Genomic DNA, 23,277 nt, shown 5'->3' with positions numbered 1-23,277 from the left:
TGCAGCTCGTTCCTTTGACCTGTTTTTTTTTAGCGTTGTCTTGTCTAAACTGTGTTTTTTTCCTTTTACTATGTTTACCTTTGGAAAATTTGGAGTCGACGTAATTTCCATCATAGTTCTTTGAAACAGGGCCAGAAAAAAGAGGTTGGGTTATTTTATTTAAAGAAAGAGGCAGTGGCCCAGAGCCATGTATGGTCCACTTCACTGTGTAACTAAAGGGGGGAAAAAGGTAAGGGAGGAGGGTACTGCTCATTTTTAATTTTGTTTCAAACAATTCAACAGTGCATGAAAGGAATGATGGGAGGAAATGCTGGTGTTGAAAACAACAGTTTCGCTAACCCTCTGCCTCTTTTTGGATTTGAACAACTCGCCCACTGGCTGTCTGTGACATTTACCGATAGTGAGCGTGTGATGTAACCATCATTGCTGTTAAACTAGGTTAGGCGCCGGCAGTTAGAGGGGCGTCTGAGGCCGTTTATATCACAGCCGTTATCAAGTGGCTAATGTGTAGATGACAGGAGCTCTAAAGCCATCACTGCAGTCAGTCTGGACAGGTATTTACTGTCGGTGACCAGACCAAAGCACCCAGATGGAAAATTGGAGACTAATTGGATGACACACTAGCTGTTGCTTGCATTTTTGGACACACCTATGAGGTATTATTAGGGAACAATAGAGCATGAAGGAGAGAACGGCCATATTACATCACTGATAAGATTTCTCCTTCTGATAATGGTCTACTTTAAAGGCTTAGTTTTTATGCGCAAAAGGAATCAACAGAAAATAACATGATAAAAATGGCGAGGACATATATACTCGCTGCCCACTTTGTTAAGCACATCTGTTCAGCTGCTCATTAATACAAATATTTCATGCAACAGCAACTCAGTACATTTAGGTATACAGAGTTCAAAACGAGCATCAGAATGAGGAAGAAAGGTGATTTTTAAGTGGCATTGAATGCAGCCTAGTTGTTAGCACCACAAAGATTGGTCTGAATATTTCATAAATTGCTGATATTCTGGGATTTCTCCACATAGCCATCTGTAGGGTTTACAGAGAATGGTCCAAAAATGAAAAAATATGGACTGAGTGGCAGTTCTCTGGCTGAAAATGCCTTGTTGATGACAGAAGTCAGAGAAAGTAGGCAACAAGAACTCAAATAATCACCTATTATAACCAAGGTATGCAGAAGAGCATATTTGAACCTTAAAGCAGAGCAGCAGCAGAAGACCATACCAGGTACTAATGCAGTCAGCAAAGATCAGAAAACTGAAGCTACACTTCACACAGGCTCACTAAAATTGGACAAATGAAGCTCTGATCTGGTGAGTCTGCTGTAAATAACATGAAGGCATGGATCCACCCTGCCTTATACCAATGTTTCAGGCTAGCAGTGGTGGTGTAATGGTGCGGGGGAGGATATCGGCAATTCAGTAGAGCAACTTTACATTATGAATGTTCAACCAACAAATTCATATGGATTTAAGCATCTTTTAATCTACACCATACAAAAAGCAGTTCTGAAGGCAAGAAGACGTCAACTAGGTAGTAGGAAGGTGTGCCTAATAAAGTGGCCAGGACAGCACATAAACAAGATAATTAGAAAGAATAGTAATAGTAATAGAATAGTAACATTTTATTTTTAAATAGATGGATGATTTAATAAAGAAACACCATAATGCAGTAATAAGAACTTTTCACTTATAAAATTTAATGTTCTTTTTCTGGAGGAAATCATTGTCACAGGTTAAATATTTAGCCAAGCAAAACAAGCTAAACGTATATAACAAGGAACTATAGCACAATCAGCACATTTCATACGCTTACTTAAGGCGGGGTAGACTAACAGCACTGACTTCCTCAAGTAACTTCCTTAAAATATAAAAACATGAACCTGTATTCATGCATGGCATAAGCACAGTGTATTTACCCATATAGAAAGTGTGCATTACTCATGGAAGTGGGTTAAGTCAAAAATATAACTAATCCCTCGCAAAAATAAAAAGTTTGAATGTTCTCAAACAAACACAACGCAAGAGTAAACTTATAAACCAAAGATGGTGATTAAACGGGTGTTACTAAAGGCACACATTGATTGCAGTGTTACAACTTGTCTCCTCATTATTCAAATTAAGTTTTGTTATAGTTTCGTTTTTATCACAGAGAACTAGTTTTTCCTCTCTTGCTTCAGCCTTGAAATTGCACAACTCTTCTTTCTTTCGTCTTTCCTCCTCCCTGTCGTCTTTCAGGAAACAAAAGATGAATTTTGGCCCGCGTTAGCTCCTCCCCATTCCTGCTCTCCCTATCGCTCTCTCTTTTTTTCTATGCTATATACCCCCCCGCCATCTCTTTTGCACTCTCCCGCTCTCATAAACGCAGCAGCTCTTGCAAACTGTGTGTGCTTCTTTTTTTGGTGACAGAGAGCTGGAAAGACAGAGAGATTTTCTGTATTAGAAAGTGAGAAAGGAAGGGGAGGGAGGTACCTAAAGACAGCGGGGAGGGAGGGGTAAGAGATAGAGAGAGCAGGCGAGCGAAGGGGACGGAAGGGAGGGGAGAGAGAGAGAGCGAAAAGAGGGGGAGCACATGTGTATGCTTGTCACTAAGGGGCTGGGAGAAGGACTAAGGGAAGCGAGGTAGCTGGCCACAGCCGCCATATGCTGACTGGATTCCTGTTCATGTCTGCTGTGTGAAGACTGTAGGTTTCTGTTGTGTGCTGGCCGGCTGGGGAACACACCATGGGAAGCTCACATCTCCTCAACAAAGGCATGCCTTTAGGTAAACAACCAGCACTCTGCTTTTATGTGGGAACTGCATATCACTGTGTGTGTGTATGAGTGTGTGTGTGCCAATATTTGTGAACTCAGTGTAGATCATTCTGCCTCCTTCTCCCCTCCCCCTTCTCTCTCTTCCTCTCCCTTTTTCCGTCTCCTCCTCCTCCTTCTCTTCTTAATTCACTCACACTGTTATCTTTTGTTTTTCCTTAATCGCTCAGCCGCTCTCATCACACAAGAATGGTTAGTCCTTTCTCTAAAGATCTGTGTGTGTGTGTGTTTGTGCGTGAGTGAGTGTATGTGCACGAAGAGGCAAATCTCTGCTATTGAAAGCTGCTTGAACACCTCTGTTTGCGGTGACAGAAATAGATCTCCCTCTCCTTCGAGGGCTAGCAAGGACATGACACATATTTGCCTTTCATTGTGCTTCTTTTAATGGAAAGTGGTTGCCTTCACTGAAGTGTGCGCACAATTTACGTGCAAGCACACTTACACACTCACAGACATAAAAGGGAACTAAAGTGACACACATATTCAAGTATAAACATGCATGCCCCCAGCCGGATTCACAGGTAATAGATGCACCTTATGATAGGGGCTGCAAAAGACTGTTCTAGAAAATGGGATCAAGGTAGGGCTGCTAGGAATAAGAAAGGGGTGGGAGGGGAGGAGGAAGAGGGGGGTCGGGTGTCGAGCAGGAGGATGAGGGTGTGAAGATAAACGATCATTCCCGTGTTATCGAGTTATTATATCAGCTAAATCTGCATTTGTGAATCCAGTTCTTCTTCAAAGAAAGCAGACATTATTTGATGTCATCAAGAGGCTGCAGGCTCTTTTTCCTGATGACATCAAAGATTAAAGTTGCAGCTATTATCTTACTACCCCCCCACCCTTTTTTTATTGCCCCTCGCTTTGGGCAGATATCTTCTCCACATCCACGCCGGCAGCTTGAGAATCCAAGGTCACAGGACTAAATGACTGTGGCTCAGCAAGGTTTGTCCTTTTCAAGACGCTCATGCACAAATCTCCACCAGTCAATAATCGTGACACTGATTGGGTCGTGGGGTCTGTTTCAGTGCACGGTGACAAGCACTGAACCTTTAAAGGGTGCTGTAAAATCAGCTTGCAGTTTCAGGTGATTGATTGATTCATCTTTCTGAAGGCAGGGGAGCCTCTGATCTCTGTGTTGTATCGTGTCTGAGCTGATTATGAAGGCCTAGATGAGTGACACCCCTCTAAAACCATGTTAAACCAGATCTGCTGGTAAAACACAAAAAATCGAATGTTGGTAAACGCATCCCATGAGGCCTTTACACTGTAAACAAGACTGTTATAGTTCCAGGCAGTTTCCCACTGAGAGACGCCTAATGTCAAAGGCAAAAATCGAGGGAAACCGCTCATGTGGTGGCATGTTGTTAGTTTAGAGAAATCCAGAGTAATCTGAAACGGCTATTAGATTACAAGTCACTACACATCTATGTTGGAATGTGAAATAAGGGCTCCAGTACCATTTCACACACTTATGAAAACAAATACAGGTTTTTTTATACTGCACTACTGCCATATAAAAGGCAGGAATCTCCTCAGGTGTAATTTACAGCACTTAGAAATCTATAAAGTGCTCAGCAAAGAGACTGTAGCACTAAGAGCCATTAAGATGCTTGGTCTATTATGTCAAATGCTTACAGAAAAATGACTGAACTAAAATGGGAATCAATAGTGAAAGATGTGCCAGTCAGAACTAATACATCTCACTCTTTTATTCAGTCAAGGTTAGCCTTATGTAATACTTGCTAGCTGCATTTGACAAGTTCGTTTTTTATTGAGAAGGGCTGTTCAAAGGGGGGAATGTGACTGAGACAAAGTGGCAAGATCAAAAGACGAGTACAGAAAAAACAAAACACAACAAAAAACCAACAGACCTACAATTTACCACCCCAAAACAACAGTTAGCAGGTAGGCTATAATTCAGCTATGGTAGGTAATTAGCAGCTTTGCATTATGATGAGTCCGTGCATACTCGTTATTAATTTATATGTCAACACTGTCAAGTGAGTCTGATTGGGGTAAAACCTGCAGATTAAATAACTTTTAAGATGATACCTGTAAAATGGCTTTAGCAGCCTCTTTAAAACGACCAAACAGCACTTTAAGCAGTTATTTTAGCTCAGCTCAAATAAACGGTGCAATGTGTGAAACTAAACCCTTTTTTCCTTTTGCTGGGAATACCCTTGAAACCGCTCAAACGCCCCCCTGCGGGTCCCCGCACTTCAACAAACCTGTAATCTAAATGCAGTAAATGCTTCATAGCCTTAATAATCCATTACGGGGAGGCGTTTACACCAGAGTGTCCAAACTGACCCAATCCAATTGAAACTTCAAAGTGACTGTGATTTAAAAAAATGTATATTAACAATTAATCCAATGTAACAGGCCAGCAGCCATACAATAATCCAGTTACAGCCTTATAAATGTATTTTTTTCCTCTAGTGCAAATACTGTTTAAGCCAGTACTTATAAACAGTTTATGAATTCCTGCAAACAAACAGTGGGTACTTGTGACATTCGTGGCAATCTGGAAATTGAACCCTAAGTCATGTCAAATTGAAAATGATTGACTTCACAATTGTAAAATAAATATTTTCCAGCAGAAATAGCTTCCAATAATAAATTATTTTTAACAATTACAATTTATTGATCTATTAAGCTAGTCTCTGGAATATTTAAAGTATAGGCACATAGCACAACTGGAACTATAGCCTGCCTCATCAAACTTTGAACTGGTTGCCATTACTGAGTTGCTGTCAAATGTTATTGCTGGTTTGCTGCTGGTGTCTTTCATTATGAGAACAAAGACCTGACAAACCTGAACTGCTTTGCTGACACCATACCTGCAAATGAGAGCCCTGCATGGTGATCGTTTCTATGTGTAAGCACCTGTGTGTGTCATACATCACTGTATATTAGTCATGTCCAAAAGCACTGACTGACGAGGCAAAAGTGTAATACCTGTGTTAGTGTGTAGGTGTGTGAGTCCATGAAAGAAGGAGGACCAGTGGTGATGGATATGTCTGTCTTCTTATTTTTCCTTCCTGGGAGTTGAAGTGGGGGTAGGGGGAGAAAGACGAAAGACAGAAACATCAAGCCACCCCTGAACACTTTGTTCCTGGATATTCACCCGCTTTTTAGCAATATAAATACAACTATTATACAAAGCACGCCTTTATGAATTGCTAGGGAGTTGTGCAGAGCGGGAGAAAAAAAGAAAAACGGCAAGGGAGATGAAGAAAGCCTGGGGAAGTGAGACTGAAATGAGAGATGGAGACCAAAAAATGAGGCAACATCAGATGAAGAGATGTTGAGACGAACACTGAAGGGGTGAGAAGGAGGATACGGGGGCTCTTGTGGTTGCTGCACGCCACAAGAGCCAGTAGCATTATAAATCAGCCATGCTGTGGCTCGATGATTGGTTTCTACGGCTGCAGGCGACTTGAGCGATCACAGGTGCCGACAGCGATGTCGTCCCCGCTTTTCTTCCTTTCCTTTTTCTCGCTCGCACAGTGAAAAATAAAAACACTTGATCTGCTGGAGCTGAATGTAGTCAGACGAGGAAAAGGAATGTGAAGATTTGTTTTTAAATATTGAAATGAAGAAAACGGGAACTATTCTTCTAACTATTCTTAGCTTATAGCTTAATAAATAAACTGTAACAATAGTTATGACCTTTTTTCAGCTGACTAATAGTTCAACACAGAGGAAGCCCTACAGATGCTTCGGAGCGGTTTACCCTTGTTACTAGAGTGCATGTTCTTGTGGGAAAAATCAGGTCCGCTGCAGCTTGTTTTGGCAGATCATTCTGCATCGAGGCTGGCCGACGTCCCGTTGACCTGTACGTTTAAAACGCATGAAATTAGCTGATCCTTTTAATTGTCTTTGTTGACTGACAGTGTGAAAACACGGTCTCCCTCCCCGGGGACAAAAATCCAGCTGTTCCTAAGAGCTGGTCAATGACAGCTGGATGCAGGCAGGCCGCAGGGCTTTCCCATTGGCTCTCGTGCTGCAGTCCCAGCAGTCACTGGCAGATGCTTTTTCAATTTCTAAATGTCAATCAAATGGCATTACCATCATTTTGCTACTTTGGGATGGAGCCTATTTTCATATCCATGATGTCATTTGATCTTGCCCCCCCTCCCCAGGCTCAACTGTTACTGTACAGATGGTTATTGTATTATAGTGAACAATGAACAAAACTTTCTTTGTTTTCGCTTTTCCCAAGTTGCAAATCACTACCACTGCTTTGCTGCGTTTACTCAAAATGTCTACTGTTCATGCTTGTGCATCTGAGTTAAAGAGTACTTGTTCAGAAATGCTGGATGGAAAAGCACGAGCAGAGCTGAAGCTCTGGCTGTCAAGAGGCCTGTTTGCACCGTGAATGCCCCCAGCAGTCACCAAGCCCCGGGGCTACGGGAGAGGTAAAGACAGAGTGAGAGATTACTGGAGTATTTAATATAATGAGAGAGGGAAAGGAGAGGGATAAGCGTTTACAGTTAGGGAACTGGAAGTCTGGCCAATTATTTAATACAATGAAGGATTTAATGAGTGTTTAAAGTGACGGGAGAGCAAGAAAAATACCAGTAATAAAAAAAGACCAAGAAATAATGACCATTTGAGTTGGAGGATTAATATTTACAGGGCACTGCTGTGGTTTGTGAGTGTGGGGGAAGAGACAGAGACAGTGAATAAAGCAGTGTTTTATTGCCTAGTACTACTCAGCAGGCTGGTACTCCCAAGGTCATTCATGGGGCTGGAATGAGAGCTATTTCCTCCCTCAGTCTGACCAAGTGTGTGCTGGAGAAATGTCTGGAATCTCTGTAACCCCCCCCCCCCCATAAAAATAATACCAGAATGACAAGATTTCATGAAAATCCTGTCTGCTCAGTTACTACTACTTTTTCCATGTCAGTGCCAAAAACTGAGCAGCGCGGTGCCGTAATTCTTCTCGCTGCCGCTGTATTCCATTTTCTAAGCTGTGCACCATAGATTTTATATTGATGTGTAAGTGCAGTGGCCTCCAGGCAAATCCTATTAGGTATAGCTGATGTTTTAGCAGGCCACATAAGGCACCATGTGCAAGATTTGAGTTTCACCTCACTGGACTGCTTCATCAGATCAAGTTTCATGCTGTAATCTGACAATGCAGATTTAAGAGACAATGCAGAAGTCGAGTGACGGGTCGCGCGATGTTGGGAGCTATTCTTTGTCGCCGTGCAGCTTCTGAGTGCTCTTGCTTTTCTTTTTTATCAGTGGAAGTATGAAGGAAATGCCCACATTAAACCAGGAGAACGTGCTGTGGGCAAAACTGAGGTGGAAACCAAGTTTTAGCTCACGTACAAGTAGCTGAGCTTCTGTTGTGGCTGCACGACAGCTTCATACCACATGAAACCAAAACTGAAACGTGTTTGAACACAACTGTTGGTGTTAAATTCCCGACAGCGAAGCGTCTCTCTATGTATTTTGTCATGCACTTATAGCGTGCTAGTTTAAAAATAACCACGCGACTATGCTGCTTTAAACAAAGGGAAAGTTAACGGTAGACGGATCAAACGAGACACAAACTGAACGCAGACCCCTTGTATCGGTTTTCTTAATATAGACTGTGAAAGCTTATTTTGTGTCACAGCAGAACTCTAATGGCTGCAGCCTAATGAGACGTACGAGCTGAAATGCAATGTACCGCTGCATACATTACTTCCTCATGCATGCACACCAGTGAAAACTGCTGCAAGTATGTGGGGGAGAAAGTCACAGAGTTTCAACCTTAATGACCTATTTACTTCCCACGGTGGGCCTTTCACATGAGAAAAAAATCATCATCCATCATCATACATACTTTTATAAATAGAAGTTAATTGGATGTTTTCCCCCAGTCTGCCCCTTTTCTCTTAATTATACAGTTACACTTATTTACTCCTAGTGGTTACAAATACAACACAGTCCTCATCTTGTAGTGAAGCAAATGGGAAAAAAAGATCAAAGCAGCAACCAGTTCCTGGCCAAATGTAATTAATGTTAAATGCAAATTTCCAGTGTTAACAGAAAGCCAACAAAGATTAAATAATCAAAACATCAGTGCTAAAGGTCAGGCTCAGACATCACTCCAAATCAAAGAGCAGAGGTGTCTCTCTGAACTGTTTTGCAGCAACATAAAACAGTCACACAGGAAGAAATCAATCCGCTGCAGGAAAGGTTGGGACACCGACTTCTCCAACAACAGGATGCAACCTCAAAAAACATGTTGCATTACTCAAAAGGTTTAATAAATTGGAAAGTCCCTTTATGTTTCAGTCATTCTGAAAGTTGCATTCATTCTGCTTCTTCCCCCCCGCCCCATGTTTCTGTCTTCAATAATCTGAAAAGCATGAACTCACTGTTTGAAGTAGAGAAACGCAGCCTTTAAGTACAAGAAAACAAGTAAACAGCAGCAAAACCCAAAATGACAACGAGCTTCAACTGGGCTCTCGGTGAAGCTGTAGCTGCCAGGAGAAGAGTGTTATTTTTTCAGATTTCTCAAACTAATTCATAAGTTAGGAGCTGCCAAACTTCTGTCCACAAGTACGGTTCTCAGGGATTCTTGGCATGCAAAGTATTGCGTAGACCCTAGAATCTTGATTTCGTTTAATTTAAATGACTGGTTTAATAAACTTGGCTTCTTTTGCACGATGTTGGTAATGCAAATGGAAAACACGCTAAAACTCGGGGAAGGTCAATTGTGTATCCTTTGAGTTTTGAGTGGAATATTTTGAGTGAACTGACAGAGGAGGCTGCTTATTCGAGATGTCAGACTGCACATCTCAGATGGGGGGAAAAGTCAGCGATGAATGATGGGTTTGTCAGCATCAGCAAAAACAGGCATAACTCTGCACTTATTTCATCTGCAGTGTTTCAGAGGGCTGTCAAAACTTTACATGTCAAAAAATCCCAATTACACACACACACAGCCAGGACTTTCTTCAGAATCTGCATCTCTATGTCCCTCAGATGTCTTCTGTCTCAGGCTGTAAGGCCCTCAGTCATCTGGAATAATTATTCCATCGGTTATGTGGAAAGAGAAAGGGAGGGAAACGATGCAGGAAAATGCAGCAGGAAGGAATATTCAAGGAAAACTAATAAATCCACCTCCTATCAACCCCTGTTCTTGTTATAACTTCAACAAAGGCCCACTAGTGGGGTCATTTGGCATATCTTCATTGTTAAATACCATTTTTCCTCCTGTACAGCCCAGCAGCACTCTCAGGGTAATGGTTTAATCTTTAGGCATGATTTAATAAAACACCCTGCGGCAGGGGTGCAGGAGGAGTTCGCTGTAATTCGGTTATTGACAGATTTCAGTCGGATTTCAGAGACTCGCGTGGCAAACCGCTCTATCCCTTGCGAACTGTTGCACTTCCTTACGCACCTGCACGTTTACCCCTTTCAGCGATGTTTCGATGTTTTTCTATTTGCATTTTTCTTGTATATTTATAAAGAGACACTTGGTTTCATCCAAAATGTGCTGCACAATAAACAACTGAGATATAATCTAGTGCTTCAGGCTGCATGCCTAGTTATTTTCGTATCAACACCGCCCCATTTTTTCCAAGTAAGCAGCTCCCAAGATGCACTCTGAGTCCATGGGGATGAGCATTTACATTCAGTATATAAAGACTTGTGAACAGGCTGGAATAAAAAGTATTCTTCATTATCACAGGCTGTTGTTTTTCCTCATTATTAATAACACTAAATTCATATAGCAAGATTTGCCTTTTCAACGCTATTTTCTACTAGAATAGCTACGACACCCACCTCATCCATCTTCTAAATTACCGCCTGTTTCATAAAGTCAGCAAATTTAATCATAAGTCAGCAGTAATTAAGCAAAAACAGTGAAATATTTCAAAGTTATGAGGAGAAAAACAGCTGTGAAACATGACCTCACACAAGAGGAATTAGCTCCGCAACAGGCAGACAGCTGCTCCGAGAAACAGCTTTTTTTCCTCCACGCCTATTGTCACTGTTGGCATGGCAACCACCACCTCAGAACAGAAACATTATGGGATGCAGATACAGCCGCGGCCTCGTGTGTGCCTGGGACCTCATCCTTATTTTCACTTTAAAATTTCCTACACAAAAGTAAACGCTGGAAGTTTGAATGAAGTACAGAACAAGTATCCCCATTCCTTTTGTAGGAGATTTACACTGGTGGTGTTTCAGCACCACAGCCTACTTTTCCACCCATGTCTTCCCTGTCTTCTTTTCTTCTTTTGTTCTGCCGATCTGACTCTTTGTCCCTCACTTCTTGCGTTTTTAGGCATCAGGCCCCCCATTATGAACGGGCCCATGCATCCGCGCCCCCTGGTGGCGCTGCTGGACGGGCGAGACTGCACTGTGGAGATGCCCATCCTAAAAGACGTAGCAACTGTAGCGTTCTGTGACGCTCAGTCCACACAGGAGATCCACGAGAAGGTAACATGCTTGAAGTAACATGTACACATAAAGTGCAATAATAATTCTATAATTCTATCTGGATGTTTTTGTGTTTCAGCTAAACAGAAAAAAGAACAGGCAAAGTAAAGCGTTTGCTTTTACTAATTTTGCATATATGGATTAAACAGAAAGATAACCAAGTAGCTGACATGAAACTTGTCACCATGGGCTAAAGGAATAATGAAAGCAACGTCAACCAATTCAGAAACCAGTGATTTAAAACTCTCTTTTCATGCTTTCCTGACTTAATGATGCTGCCATATCTAATAGGCTTAGAATGCTTAAACAGATATGAATCGGTAAAGCAATGGCACCAAAAAGAAGATTTAATTTAAAGCTTTGAAATATAATACTGCCTAGCCCAAAAAAGTCACCATCTGGATTTAGCTAAGAAACAGGTAACAATACACACACAATGTCAGAAGAACTCAAGGGATTACGACTAAACAGCTACACAGTCTTTAAAAAGTGAGGGTAATCGGAAAAAAAGGCTTCTTTTTGTCCCGAAGGATAAAGATTGTAGCGATGGAAAAAGTTCACGAGACTTGAGAAGCCCAGATTTACCCTGTTTCAGGGTGATGGGAATGAAGAGATGTGGATGAAGTGATTTACCCATCACGCCCAGTGCTTACCATACAAGTCTGTTGGGGCAGTGTTATGTCTGGGCTTCCTTCAGTTGGTCAGGTCTACATTCAGAAATGCTATGTGCTCAAAAAAAAAAATCAACTGAATATACCGAATGACGAGGTTTTTCCATCAGGATGACAAAGGCAGGATTCGCCAGACTCAGACTGAGAAGAGTGATTCAGGAAGCATGAGACATTATTTTCACACTGGCCACCACAGAGCAGAGACTCTAGCCTCAATGAGAAACGTTTAACCTAAGAGAAGAGTCTAAAGTTAAATAGATGATGTTAAAACAAAAGGGATGCACAAAAATCAAGTACAAACTTGAATGTGGGTCAGATTCTGCAACAGTCACTACGATTGTAAATGGGTTTGTATGTCTGGCAGGGTTATGTCTTGTACTGGGTGTCTGCCAGGCGCACCCTCTCTGTGAGCGCGCTCAGTAGGCCACAGTGTGGGAGAAACAGATGGCACTCCCTCCCTCGCAATCCTTCTCTTGCTCTCTGTCTCTGGTTCTCTAATAAGCAGCCACCTCATTGTGTAATTAAAAGGGCTTCTTTACTGTAATTGAACCGCATGTCATTTTCATCCCCTCGCACATATGAACCAGGGGGCTGGCAACATTACAGAAAGATCACACCAATTAAAAGGTGTCGGCTCTGTCTGCAGACACCTTATCTTAATTTATCTTAATCTTACTTCAAAAGGCAAAATATCAATGAAATGTAATTCTTAGGAAAAAAAGTTAATAATAATAATAATTTCTTATATGTTAACTTGCTCTATATGTTGTGTTGTGTGTGTTTCCAGGTCCTAAATGAAGCTGTAGGAGCGCTGATGTACCACACCATCACTCTAATGAGAGAAGACCTGGAGAAGTTTAAAGCGCTGCGTATCATCGTCCGAATCGGCAGCGGTTATGACAACATTGATATTAAATCTGCTGGAGAACTTGGTAGGAACATGCACACATACGTGCACATATTTGCATAATAGCAAAATAGTTCTTCCCAGCTGTTTCAGTGCTCTGTCTTAAAGACACAGGCAGAACTGGCACAGATTTTAATTTTCCTGTTAGTAATCTAACAAGAAAGAAGCGTCTCTGACAATTTGGTCTACTGTATTGTTGCAACAGCCAAGTTACTTGTTCAGCTTCTTATTATATTTTATGTTTTAAAATACTTAAGATGAGCATTGGCGTATGAATTTATTATTCAATAAAAAACGATCCAGTCTTCGGTATGACCCACTGTCTCTCCTATGTGAGGGGGGGAGTGGCCTCATTTAGTAAAGAGATGCTTTTTCCAAAATTAACCACAAATTTCATCACTGTTCCTTACTTTCTATTGTAAATTTACTCTTGCAGCTATGGATGTTAACTTTTGATGTGTCCAAAATTTAAAATAAAAAAGACAAACAAAGTTTTTTGCATGCTTTGGGAACAGATCTTGCTATAAACACAGAAGTAACACCCACCTTGTGTTTAAACCTTTTGTTTTTGCGGAACAGCCAATCACAAGAATCCTGGCTTAAAGAGTGTGAGAAGTGAGCCAGATCTGTAAAGACATTTTCGAAATTAGAACAATAGGGCCCCTTTAAATACATTTTTTAAAGTAATTTAATATATGAAACACGAAAAAGTCGACTGTAAGCTGTGTAAATGCATGACCTAAACATTAAGTCAAATTTTAAGCTTCCTAGCTACCAGTTCCTGTTGCCATGTTTGCAAAAAATCTGTAATAGAAAAAAGGAGAACTTTTTTAAAACTCAGTTTGCTCCTGCAACAGCCTGAACTTTACGAACTTCCCTTATCTTCTTCTACCGAGAGCCTCTTCCATTTTAAAGTGTCGAGTAGTTTTGTATTTTGCACAGGAAAAAAAAACTGCTGACACCTTCAGCTCGTACTTCCCCACAAAAATAGCTTTCACCAAACGTCATTTCTCTCTCAAAATGGTTTTTAAAAGCTATTACCAATCCTTATCTGCTTTCTGGTCCAACAGGCATAGCTGTTTGTAATATGCCAGCCGCCTCCGTGGAGGAAACGGCAGACTCCACGCTGTGTCACATCCTCACCTTGTACCGACGCACCACCTGGCTGCATCAGGTTTGTAGCTCCGTGTGGCTGATAAAAGAGTCTCAAATTAAATGGATTTAAGCGACTTATTTTAAATGTCTTGGTTAGTGGTGTGCATTCGGTTATCACAATTTTAGTTTCGACAGTTACTAATCAGAAAAATTGAAACGTTCATTCATTTTCTTTAGAATGTGGCTGTATTTGAAAGACGTTGATGTAAGATGTAGAAGGTACAGTAAAATGATTTGTTCCTCAAATCATTATTTAGACTTATCACCTGAAACGACTTAGACTTTGGTCATTGAGTCCAGATATTATGATGTATGGCTGGATCATGTTCAACTGTAACGTTTGTGTGCTCTGCCTTGTATATGCGTGTAATAACTAATTGGTATTCGTGCCAGGCTCTGCGGGAGGGGACCCGTGTTCAGAGTGTGGAACAGATCCGTGAGGTGGCATCGGGAGCAGCGAGGATCAGAGGAGAGACCCTGGGACTCATCGGGCTCGGTGAGTAACAACAAAGACGAACGTATGTGAAGCAGAGCTCAGCAATACACACCGAGGTCAGCATGCTGAGGTGCTCACAGTGATCATACTAACACGCAGGTACAATGTTTGGTCAGCTGGTCAGAATGTGCTGTCTGTTTGTTTTTACATTTCCAGTGATCGAACATTTGTTCTGTCGTTTCTAGTTTTGTCCTTAGCTCAGCTAAATTGGCTTCGCAAGGGGTTACTGCCAATAAAATATAAGCGGATTAACCAGAAGCAATGCAAATCTCTTCCATGTACATTCTAAAGGGTTTTTCCAGTAATAATGAGCAAACGTGGGTAGCAGTCAGAGAATCGCAGTATGTAATTTGTGCTAGCAAAAGACAAAAAGCGGAATATTAGATGCACGTGGATATAGTCTAGATATATAGGTTTTATATGTTTGCAGTTTTTCTAATGCCCCTGCATGAGTATTGATGTTAATGTAATTCCACGCCCGCGGGTATTCCTGTGTTTCTAGGTCGAGTGGGCCAGGCTGTAGCCCTGCGAGCCAAGGCCTTTGGCTTCAGTGTGATTTTCTATGACCCTTATTTGGCTGACGGTGTAGAAAGATCCCTGGGATTACAAAGGGTCACCACACTACAGGTAAAACACACACTTGTGAAACCATTTTATATTTTAAACATCAGCCTCTTTTCACTTTTGTCAGCTCTTCTGTATAATAGAAAAAAACCCCAAAACATCTTTTAACAGTTTATTTTCCATGGAGTCATTATTTTCAAACGGTAACTCCATCACTGTTTATGCTGTGGAAGCACAAACAGGGTACTCCTGTCTGAACGCAGATAGAAAAAATAAGCTCCGCCTAGATTTTACCATGTGCACGTCACCTTACTCCTCAACCATTTGAGAGAAAATCGAAATGGTTAATGAAAGATTAGAATGATTATTCTGATTGATTATTATCTGATTGATATTGAATGATTATTTTTTACAAATTTTGGAGCCAAAGTTACAATAAAAGTCCATTAGTCCTGTGTGAATCTTGATCAATAGAAAGTTAAACTCATAGGCAGCCTTTTCATACCTCTGCATCCTTGACATCTACAGGCATCGGTCGTATACACTATGTGACACTGAGACCATAAAAGAAGTGAAAGCTAATTAAATTCCACAGCTAATTTGATTTTGAGTGGATTTAAGGGCTACGTTTAATGAAAAATTGCAATGGCTTGTGAGTTACTACTGAGAATCAGATTTTAAGGGGGACGTGCTATGCTCATTTCCATCTGCATATTTGCATGTTTTCACTGATTTTCACAAGAAAGAATCCTTATTTATACATATACACTAATACTAATATATACATATATTTACTTATACTTACCTATACTTATACTGGGCTTTGGTGTATCTCCTCAGTTCATGCTTTGTGTGATACAGGCAGTTTTAGCTCTTTTTCCTTTAACTTTATTCTGACTGCCTGCCCCTAACTAACATGTGAGCACGACCCCTGAGCCCAGCTCTGACCGTATAAAGGCTATTGTTGACAACATAGAGACCCAACAGTGCCAAAAATTGGTAGAAAGCCAGTGTTTAGATCAATGTGAAGCTATAGCTGTCACAGTATGCACATGACAGAACATGAGGAGAAGCAGAGCAAAATGCTTTGCACAAATATCAGCAAAGCACCTGTCACACAACAATGCTCACCTGGCGTGTGTGCCAAAAACAATTTCCACTCAGCTCGTATTTAACCAATAAGAGCTCATCACTAGCACAGCATTTAAATGGATTCAGACTAAATCCTCTTTTTACAGGGAAACAAATCCTTTGTCTCCAATTCTCTTTGCTGACGAGAATGCTTTCTCCACAATCCGCCGTGACAAATAGGCATTTATTGCAATGGTGCTGTGACCACTGTGTGTGGAAAAGTAACAGTAACTCTCGTCTGGACCTGGTTCAACATTTCTGTTGGGATTGGGATTAAGTGGCTCCTTTTTTCTCTTCCTCAGGATCTGCTCTTCCACTCTGACTGTGTGTCTCTGCACTGCAGCCTCAACGAACACAACCACCACCTGATCAATGACTTCACCATCAAACAGGTAAAGATCGGCATTCGCACTCATCGCCCAACACACGCGACACTGAGCAGGTACACTGAAGCATAAATGATTTCTTTGGCCTCAAATCAACTACTGAGTCCCATAGCCATAAATATTAAAGAGCCTACACCCAGGGAAGCCCACCATTTTACAGATTAATGAGGTTCTGTACCACGTCTGAAGGACTATCAGATATTGGCTTTTCTCCTTAAAGGATTTTAGCTTTAAACACTTCTACCCTAACTGGGAGAGGATAAGTGAAAAGACAATTGCTCAGTGTAGGCCTATAAAATATTACTGGAAATTCTGCACTGTGAGCTGAAAATGTGATTTCTTTTTTATTAGCTTTACTGAAAGGGATTTGTTTCATATTTAATATCACAGAGTCTTTATGTACAGGGGCACTGATCTTAAAATGTAAATGTGGTGTTAAGCTCAACTGAACATATATCACTGACTGTGTGTGTGTGTGTGTGTGTGTGTGTGTGTGTGTTAAAGATGCGTCAGGGGGCGTTTCTGGTGAACACAGCAAGGGGGGGTCTGGTGGATGAGAAGGCTCTGGCTCAGGCCTTGAAGGAGGGAAGGATACGTGGAGCTGCCCTGGATGTTCATGAGTCAGAGCCTTTCAGGTAACCTCCTGTTTTAACTGCTAGCTATATTTGACTTTATCGTTAATGAATTCATGAATTATTCCATCAGTGCTACTGGCCACTTTATTAGGTATGTAGTCAACTGCTGGTTAATGCAAATATCTAATCGGCTAATCGTATGGCAGCAACTCAGTCAAGGCAACCATCAGAATGTTAAAGAAAGATGATTTAACTGATTTTGAACATGGCATGGTTTTGGTGCCCGTATTTCAGAAACCGCTGATCCGCTGGGATTTCACACAACCATCTGTAAGGCTGACAGAAAATAGAAAAAGAGAAAAAAAATCTATTAAGTGGTAGTTTTCTGCGAGAAAATGGCTGGTTGATACCAGAGGTCAGAGGTCAATGGCCAGACTGCTTTGAGCTGATAGGATGATAACAGTAATCTCAACTAACGACTCAGCGCAACCAATGTATGCAGAAGGACGTCTCTAAATGCACAACCCATTGAAACTTGAATCAGATGGCCTACAGTAGCAGAAGGAGAACAGGACACTGAGGCTAAAACTCACAACGGTTCACCAAAATTGGATAATAGAAGATAATAGAAGGTCTGATGAGTCTCAATTTCTGCTGCAGTCTTTAGATGCTGAAAGCATGGATCCGCCCTGCCCTGTATTGGAGTGGGGAATATTTTCTTGGCACACTTTAGGCCCTTGCTGTCAAGTGAGCATCATTTGAAAGCCATTACCTAGCTGAGCATTGTTGCCTACCCTCTCTAGCCTATCGTGACCACAGTGTACCCATCTTCTGATGACTGCTTCCAGCAGTACAACACACCATGTCACGAAACTCAAATAATGTCAAACTGTTTTTTTTTTTAACATAGCGATCAGTTCAAGTCCTCAAATAACCTCCATAGTCAGCAGATGTTCATCCAATATTACTCCTTAGAGATGTGATAGAACGGGAGATCTGCATCATGGATTGGCAGCTGATAAATCTGCACGATGGTTTCATATCTTATGGACCAAAATCATTGTTGAATATTTGCAGCATCTTACTTCACTTCCATGAAGAATTAGGGGCAGTTTACAGGAATGTTTACTAATTTTATAATATCATGGTATTCAATGACATTTGTGCCACAGCATAGGTCATCAATAAACACAAAACAAAAGCCTTTTGTGGTGCACAAAATCATTTTTGCTGCAGCTCAGAGTGATTGTACTGCTTGTGTATTTGTCAGTTTCAGTCAGGGTCCGCTCAAAGATGCCCCCAATCTCATTTGCACACCACACGCTGCCTGGTACAGCGAACAGGCATCACTGGAAATGCGAGAGGAAGCAGCCAGGGAGATCCGAAGGGCTGTGACAGGTAGTGCACACACACGGTCACAGAAACACAAACTTTAGCAGACAGCATGATTTCTGATGAAAAAAGCCCAAAAAGTGGTATTTTAAGGAATTCCATGCTTCCTGTCGAGGAATTTTAAGGGCCTTCTTTCCTTTTCTTCTATCCTATTTTTCTTTTCTTTAAGGTCGCATCCCAGACAGTCTAAAGAACTGCGTCAATAAAGAGTTCCTCACCCAGAACAACCACTGGGCAGGTGTTGACCCAGCTACCGTCCACCCTGAGCTCAATGGGGCATACAGGTATCAACCAGCAATTACTTGACTGGGTTTTTAGTTGTTCCTTCTTTTGGCATATTTCTACATATTTTCCAACTATATGGAAACCTTAACCCTTAAGCTTTCAGGGTAAAAGAGCTACAATCATCAGTTGATGTTTGTTTTGGTCTTTCAAATGTACTCGAGCTTTAAAGGAGCATGTTGCTGCCCTGTTGACTTCCAGTCTGTTAGTACTCGCAGATGTGATGACAGCTCTGACTACACACGATAAGAGAGGTCGCACGGCAGTCTATAATTATACTGATGGGTAGACAGCGTCGCTGCCTGCCATGAGGAATTCAGCCAGGCAATGTCAGCACAACAAAACACTGGCTGCTGGGGTATTGAAAAGTGCTTGCAGGGTGTATCACATCCTGAAATAGCAACACAGTTCAGCTTACCAAACACTGCACTACATCTACTACGCAAAGCACTGTTTGGTGATGTGAAGAAGGTAATGAATATCCCACTTATAATTATTAGTTTATATTCAAATCAGATTTCTGCAAACCACAAAAAATGGAGGCCAAATTTCTGTACGTACAGCAAATCTAAATATTCCACAGCGACACACAATAATCAAACATGCTGTCGTAATCGGAAGTAGTGTCAAGTGTCCATGGGGTTTTTAAGTGGTCTTTAATGTTTAACATGTGGACATGGTTATGTCTAGGGCTGTGTGATATGACCAAAATCTCATGTCCCGATATAAGAATTCTATCGTCCGATAACAATATAAATCACAAAAATGTAACATTTTCTGTAAATTCTGTGAATCTCGGGCAGCTCGACTTGCATGAAGTGTTTCCAGCTGCGCGTCATGTAGCTGGAGTCGAGTGTTTTAACCGATACATGAAACGATACATTTTTAGACATAAGTTGCTGTAAACAGTTTATTTTGCGACACCACGAAACAAACGATAGCGTAAAATGAAACGATAGACGTTTTTATATCGTCATCCGATATATATGGTTATATCGAACAGCCCTAGTTATGTCACTCTTTTATCATTTATGCGATTCCTGTTTTTATCCATTCTAAGATGTTTAGTGTTTAGCTTTGTTTTTGTTGAGTGCTTGAACTGAATAACCACCTTGGTGGGGGTGTCCTCTTGGAGCTGGACCTTAGATTTACTGACCCACCCTGTAATCATGTGAGTCATCGAAGGTCATATGACCCAAGGTGTGGGTTATTACTGTCAAGTAAGGTGTGAATCCTTTCTAAGACACTACCCTGTGAGTTATTAAGGTTGCATAAGTGAATTTACAAAATGCCTTTAATCATATTAGTTTAACTGCATTTAAGATGACTCAGTTCTTATTCTCTCAGATTTTATTCTCTCCCCATGTCTGTTACCACCAGGTATCCCCCAGGAGTAGTGAACTTGCCATCTGGCGGCCTCCCTCCCCCTGTTGAAGGCATTGTACAGAGCGCCGTGCCAATCGCGCACACCCTTCCGCCCGCCGTCACACACCCTCCTCACGCCCCGTCTCCCGGACAGAACACAGTGAAGCCACCAGAGGGCGACAGAGAGCAGCATCCAAATGACCAGCTGTAGCCCCTCCACAAACACAAAACACACACGTTCCCGTGTTGTCTAGTGACTGGTGGTGGTTGGCACAGCAACCGGTGTCATTGCGATAAGTTCTCTAGTGACAATTGTTATCAGGTTTGGTGTCAGATTGACCGGTTGACGTCCCAATTACAATCAATTCAAGAACTCTCTGGCAACTGGTTTCCAACAGCCGGTTCACACTCCAAAGAGGAAGACAAGGAAGGTGGTGATGAATTAAAGAGCAAGGCAGCTGTCTGCTGCCCCGACCAGAAGTTGGTCTTCCGATCGCTGGATGATCTTCAGATTCTGTGCCAGAAGTAAATAAAAAAAACAACAACATAACAATAACTATCTGTTGATTTGGGAAAAAAACTAGGATCAAATTCCTCTGTCTTAGACTGTAGTGTGTCCAAAGTTAGAGGGGCGGGGTTTATGTCTTTCTCTCTTTTCTGTGTCTTTTCCTTAGTTTGATGTACAAGCAAAGTTAGTAGGTTATAAAATGAATGTAACCTGTCTGTGTACAGTTTTAGACTTAAAGCAAGAAGATACTGATATTTGTATTCGAGTCTTAACAAAAGCAAAAGTGATCTCTCTATGTAGCTGAACCAGTTGGAGAATACAATATCCGTTTTTATTTTATTGTAATGTCCCCAAATTAGCAAGCCCCCCCAAAAAGAGGCAGCTTTTTGCACACCATCTCAGGAGAGTAAGTTTCCGCAGTTGGTATATTAGTTATTTTTTGTTTCTTTTTGTTCTTTTTTTTTAGTTTTGTTTTATAAATTCTTTTTTCATGCCACTTAGTGCTTTTGTTTTTCTACCTGCTTGCCTTTTCGTGTCCCGCTACATTAGAAAAAGAACTTTAACAAGAGCTAAAGTTGAACTGATGTTTGCTTTTGTTAGTTATGTTTAAGGGGCATGTGACTTTGCTCTTGGGACTTGTCTAAATGCTTGACCGAAATCAAGAGGGTTGTGGGAGGAAAGGCTGCAAGAAAGCGGTAAAATGGTATGCCAAGGCTGGGAACTTATCTCCTTGTCTCTATTAATATATATGTCGACAAAATGATGCACTGAGAGCTTGTAGCAGACCGCACTTTGAGAAACAAGGATGTTTATCTTGTCCTGTCTAATGATACAACAGTACCCCTATCACACACAGTAAATGTGCAGGTCATGGAGCATGAACAGTTTGATGAATCACTGAGTCATGGTTCATCATGCTGCAAAGTCAGTATATTACTGAAGTTGCCCTTGCAGATATAGATCTCTCCAATCAGCCCGAAGAGTTGCAAAACACTCAACTTTTCATTTGAAGTTTTAAACTCACTCCCAGATGTCACATCTAGTTAAGCAAAGTTAACGTTTACTGACAGATGAGAAACAGTCATGCGCATGAACTTGAATCAAATGAAATCTTCATACTGTTTAGGACAATTTAAAATTCAAAGCAAAGTCAGTAAATAAAATAAAAATCTCATTTATCCAGACTACTATCCCTTTAACATTTCAAGATGGGTCCTTCCTTGAGTATACCGTTTAGCCACTCTCTGTGGCCTCCGTGTCTATGTGTACATATGGTGTTCTGCCTGCCTGTGTCAATGTGAGTTGGTTGTATCTGTGTCTAAAAAAGCAGCACTGGGAGGAGGGGTGGTGGCTTGTGCTCTCCACAAACATCAATACAAAGACTGCCATTAACAAAATACTTAATACGAAACTATAAACACCTGAAATTGAAACTGATTCCAAACTTAGCCTAGCAATCTCTCAGAAATTAAATCTCTTACAGGTTACATTCCCACATAACAAGAAGAGTACAGTGTCATGCAAGCGTAAAACTCTGCCAAACCCTTTTCTCGCGTGCTGATGTTAACCAGCCATCTGAGTGAAGGTGCTTTCTGATCCCCTCCTACCAGCAGCTGAGTAGTAAAAAAACAGTTTACTGTTGCCTACCTGGTCTTCTTCATGGTTAGGTAGTAAGCGTAGCAATCAGGGATGGAAATTTTGCCAGCGATATCTGAAAGGGGCGCCTCATACTGAAGGTACTGCCAGGCTAGAGCCCCAAAATCCTCAACATCATGCTGAACTGTTTTGAACTTGAATCTTAAACAAGATGCCATTCTTTTTCTGTGGACGAAAGTCTTCTGCTTGTTTCTTTCTAAAACAAACTGCGAGCATTCCTTTATTAAAATGATGGGCGCCACATCAGATGAGCTTTTTAAGTGTCGAGGTGCTCCTTGAATTTCCATCCCTGGTAGTAACACACAGTCCACTGTTGCCTACCTTGGTCCCCTTTATGGTAAAGTAGTAGGCGTAGCAATATACAGTATACATAATCTATATTCTACAGTAAATATCATTATTTTTGGTCAAAACTGACAACCTGACAAAGATACGTTTGTGACTGTATGCATTTGTATGAATTATTTTAAAAGAAATAAACTGTGGAAAGGTGATGGTTGCTTCCTTAATGCCAATGTGTTTGGTTTTAAGGGGAAGTTATGAGTATGTACAAGAGTATGAGAGAATTTCTGATTTAAAGTAAGCATGAATTTTGGTAAATTTACCAAGAAAAAAAACGATTACTGAATGTTTATGGAACACACACCACAATTTGATGTTTGAAGCTCATTCTTTAAATTATTAAGTTAAAACAAAGAATTGAGTGGTCAATACAACACGATAAGTAACTGTTTTAATAGTTTAATAATCGTAAGGTAGGGTAGTTAGTCCAGCAATGGGCAGCATAGTGGCTAAATTTGTTAAGTTTCAAATCTATACACCACGAGGTGACCAGCTCTCCTGGTCAAAGTTCTCAACTGGGATTTCCAACTTGTAAAATTGAAGCTGTCCAACCAACCACAACTTAAGAATA

General features: G+C 41.1%; 1 protein-coding gene across 1 annotated transcript; it reads left to right on the top strand.

Moving 5' to 3' along the window:
• The first annotated feature begins 2,542 nt into the window (after positions 1-2,542).
• LOC146581556 (C-terminal-binding protein 1) lies at positions 2,543-22,858 on the top strand. The gene is made up of 11 exons (XM_085283794.1): positions 2,543-2,778; positions 11,122-11,276; positions 12,735-12,879; positions 13,925-14,028; positions 14,403-14,505; positions 15,008-15,132; positions 16,503-16,592; positions 17,091-17,221; positions 18,432-18,559; positions 18,723-18,837; positions 20,216-22,858. The coding sequence occupies exons 1-11, from the start codon at positions 2,739-2,741 to the stop codon at positions 20,409-20,411; spliced, it is 1,332 nt and encodes a 443-aa protein (XP_085139920.1). The 5' UTR covers positions 2,543-2,738; the 3' UTR covers positions 20,412-22,858.
• The last annotated feature ends 419 nt before the right edge of the window (positions 22,859-23,277 follow it).

Source organism: Mchenga conophoros, linkage group LG2 (genome assembly GCF_057382185.1).
Source record: "Mchenga conophoros isolate Kocher_MC1m ecotype Shallow Benthic linkage group LG2, M_conophoros_male_GT1.1, whole genome shotgun sequence".
In the NCBI taxonomy this organism is placed as follows: domain Eukaryota; kingdom Metazoa; phylum Chordata; class Actinopteri; order Cichliformes; family Cichlidae; genus Mchenga; species Mchenga conophoros.
The sequence above is the reverse complement of the archived record's forward strand: the minus strand, read 5'-3'. Positions and strand labels throughout refer to the sequence as shown.

Coding starts and splice junctions, on each gene's coding strand:
- LOC146581556 (XM_085283794.1), top strand. CDS start 2,739: ATGGGAAGCTCACATCTCCTCAACAAAGGCATGCCTTTAG. Junction 15,133..16,502: donor AAAGGGTCACCACACTACAG/GTAAAACACACA, acceptor TCTCTTCCTCAG/GATCTGCTCTTCCACTCTGA. Junction 16,593..17,090: donor ATGACTTCACCATCAAACAG/GTAAAGATCGGC, acceptor TGTGTGTTAAAG/ATGCGTCAGGGGGCGTTTCT.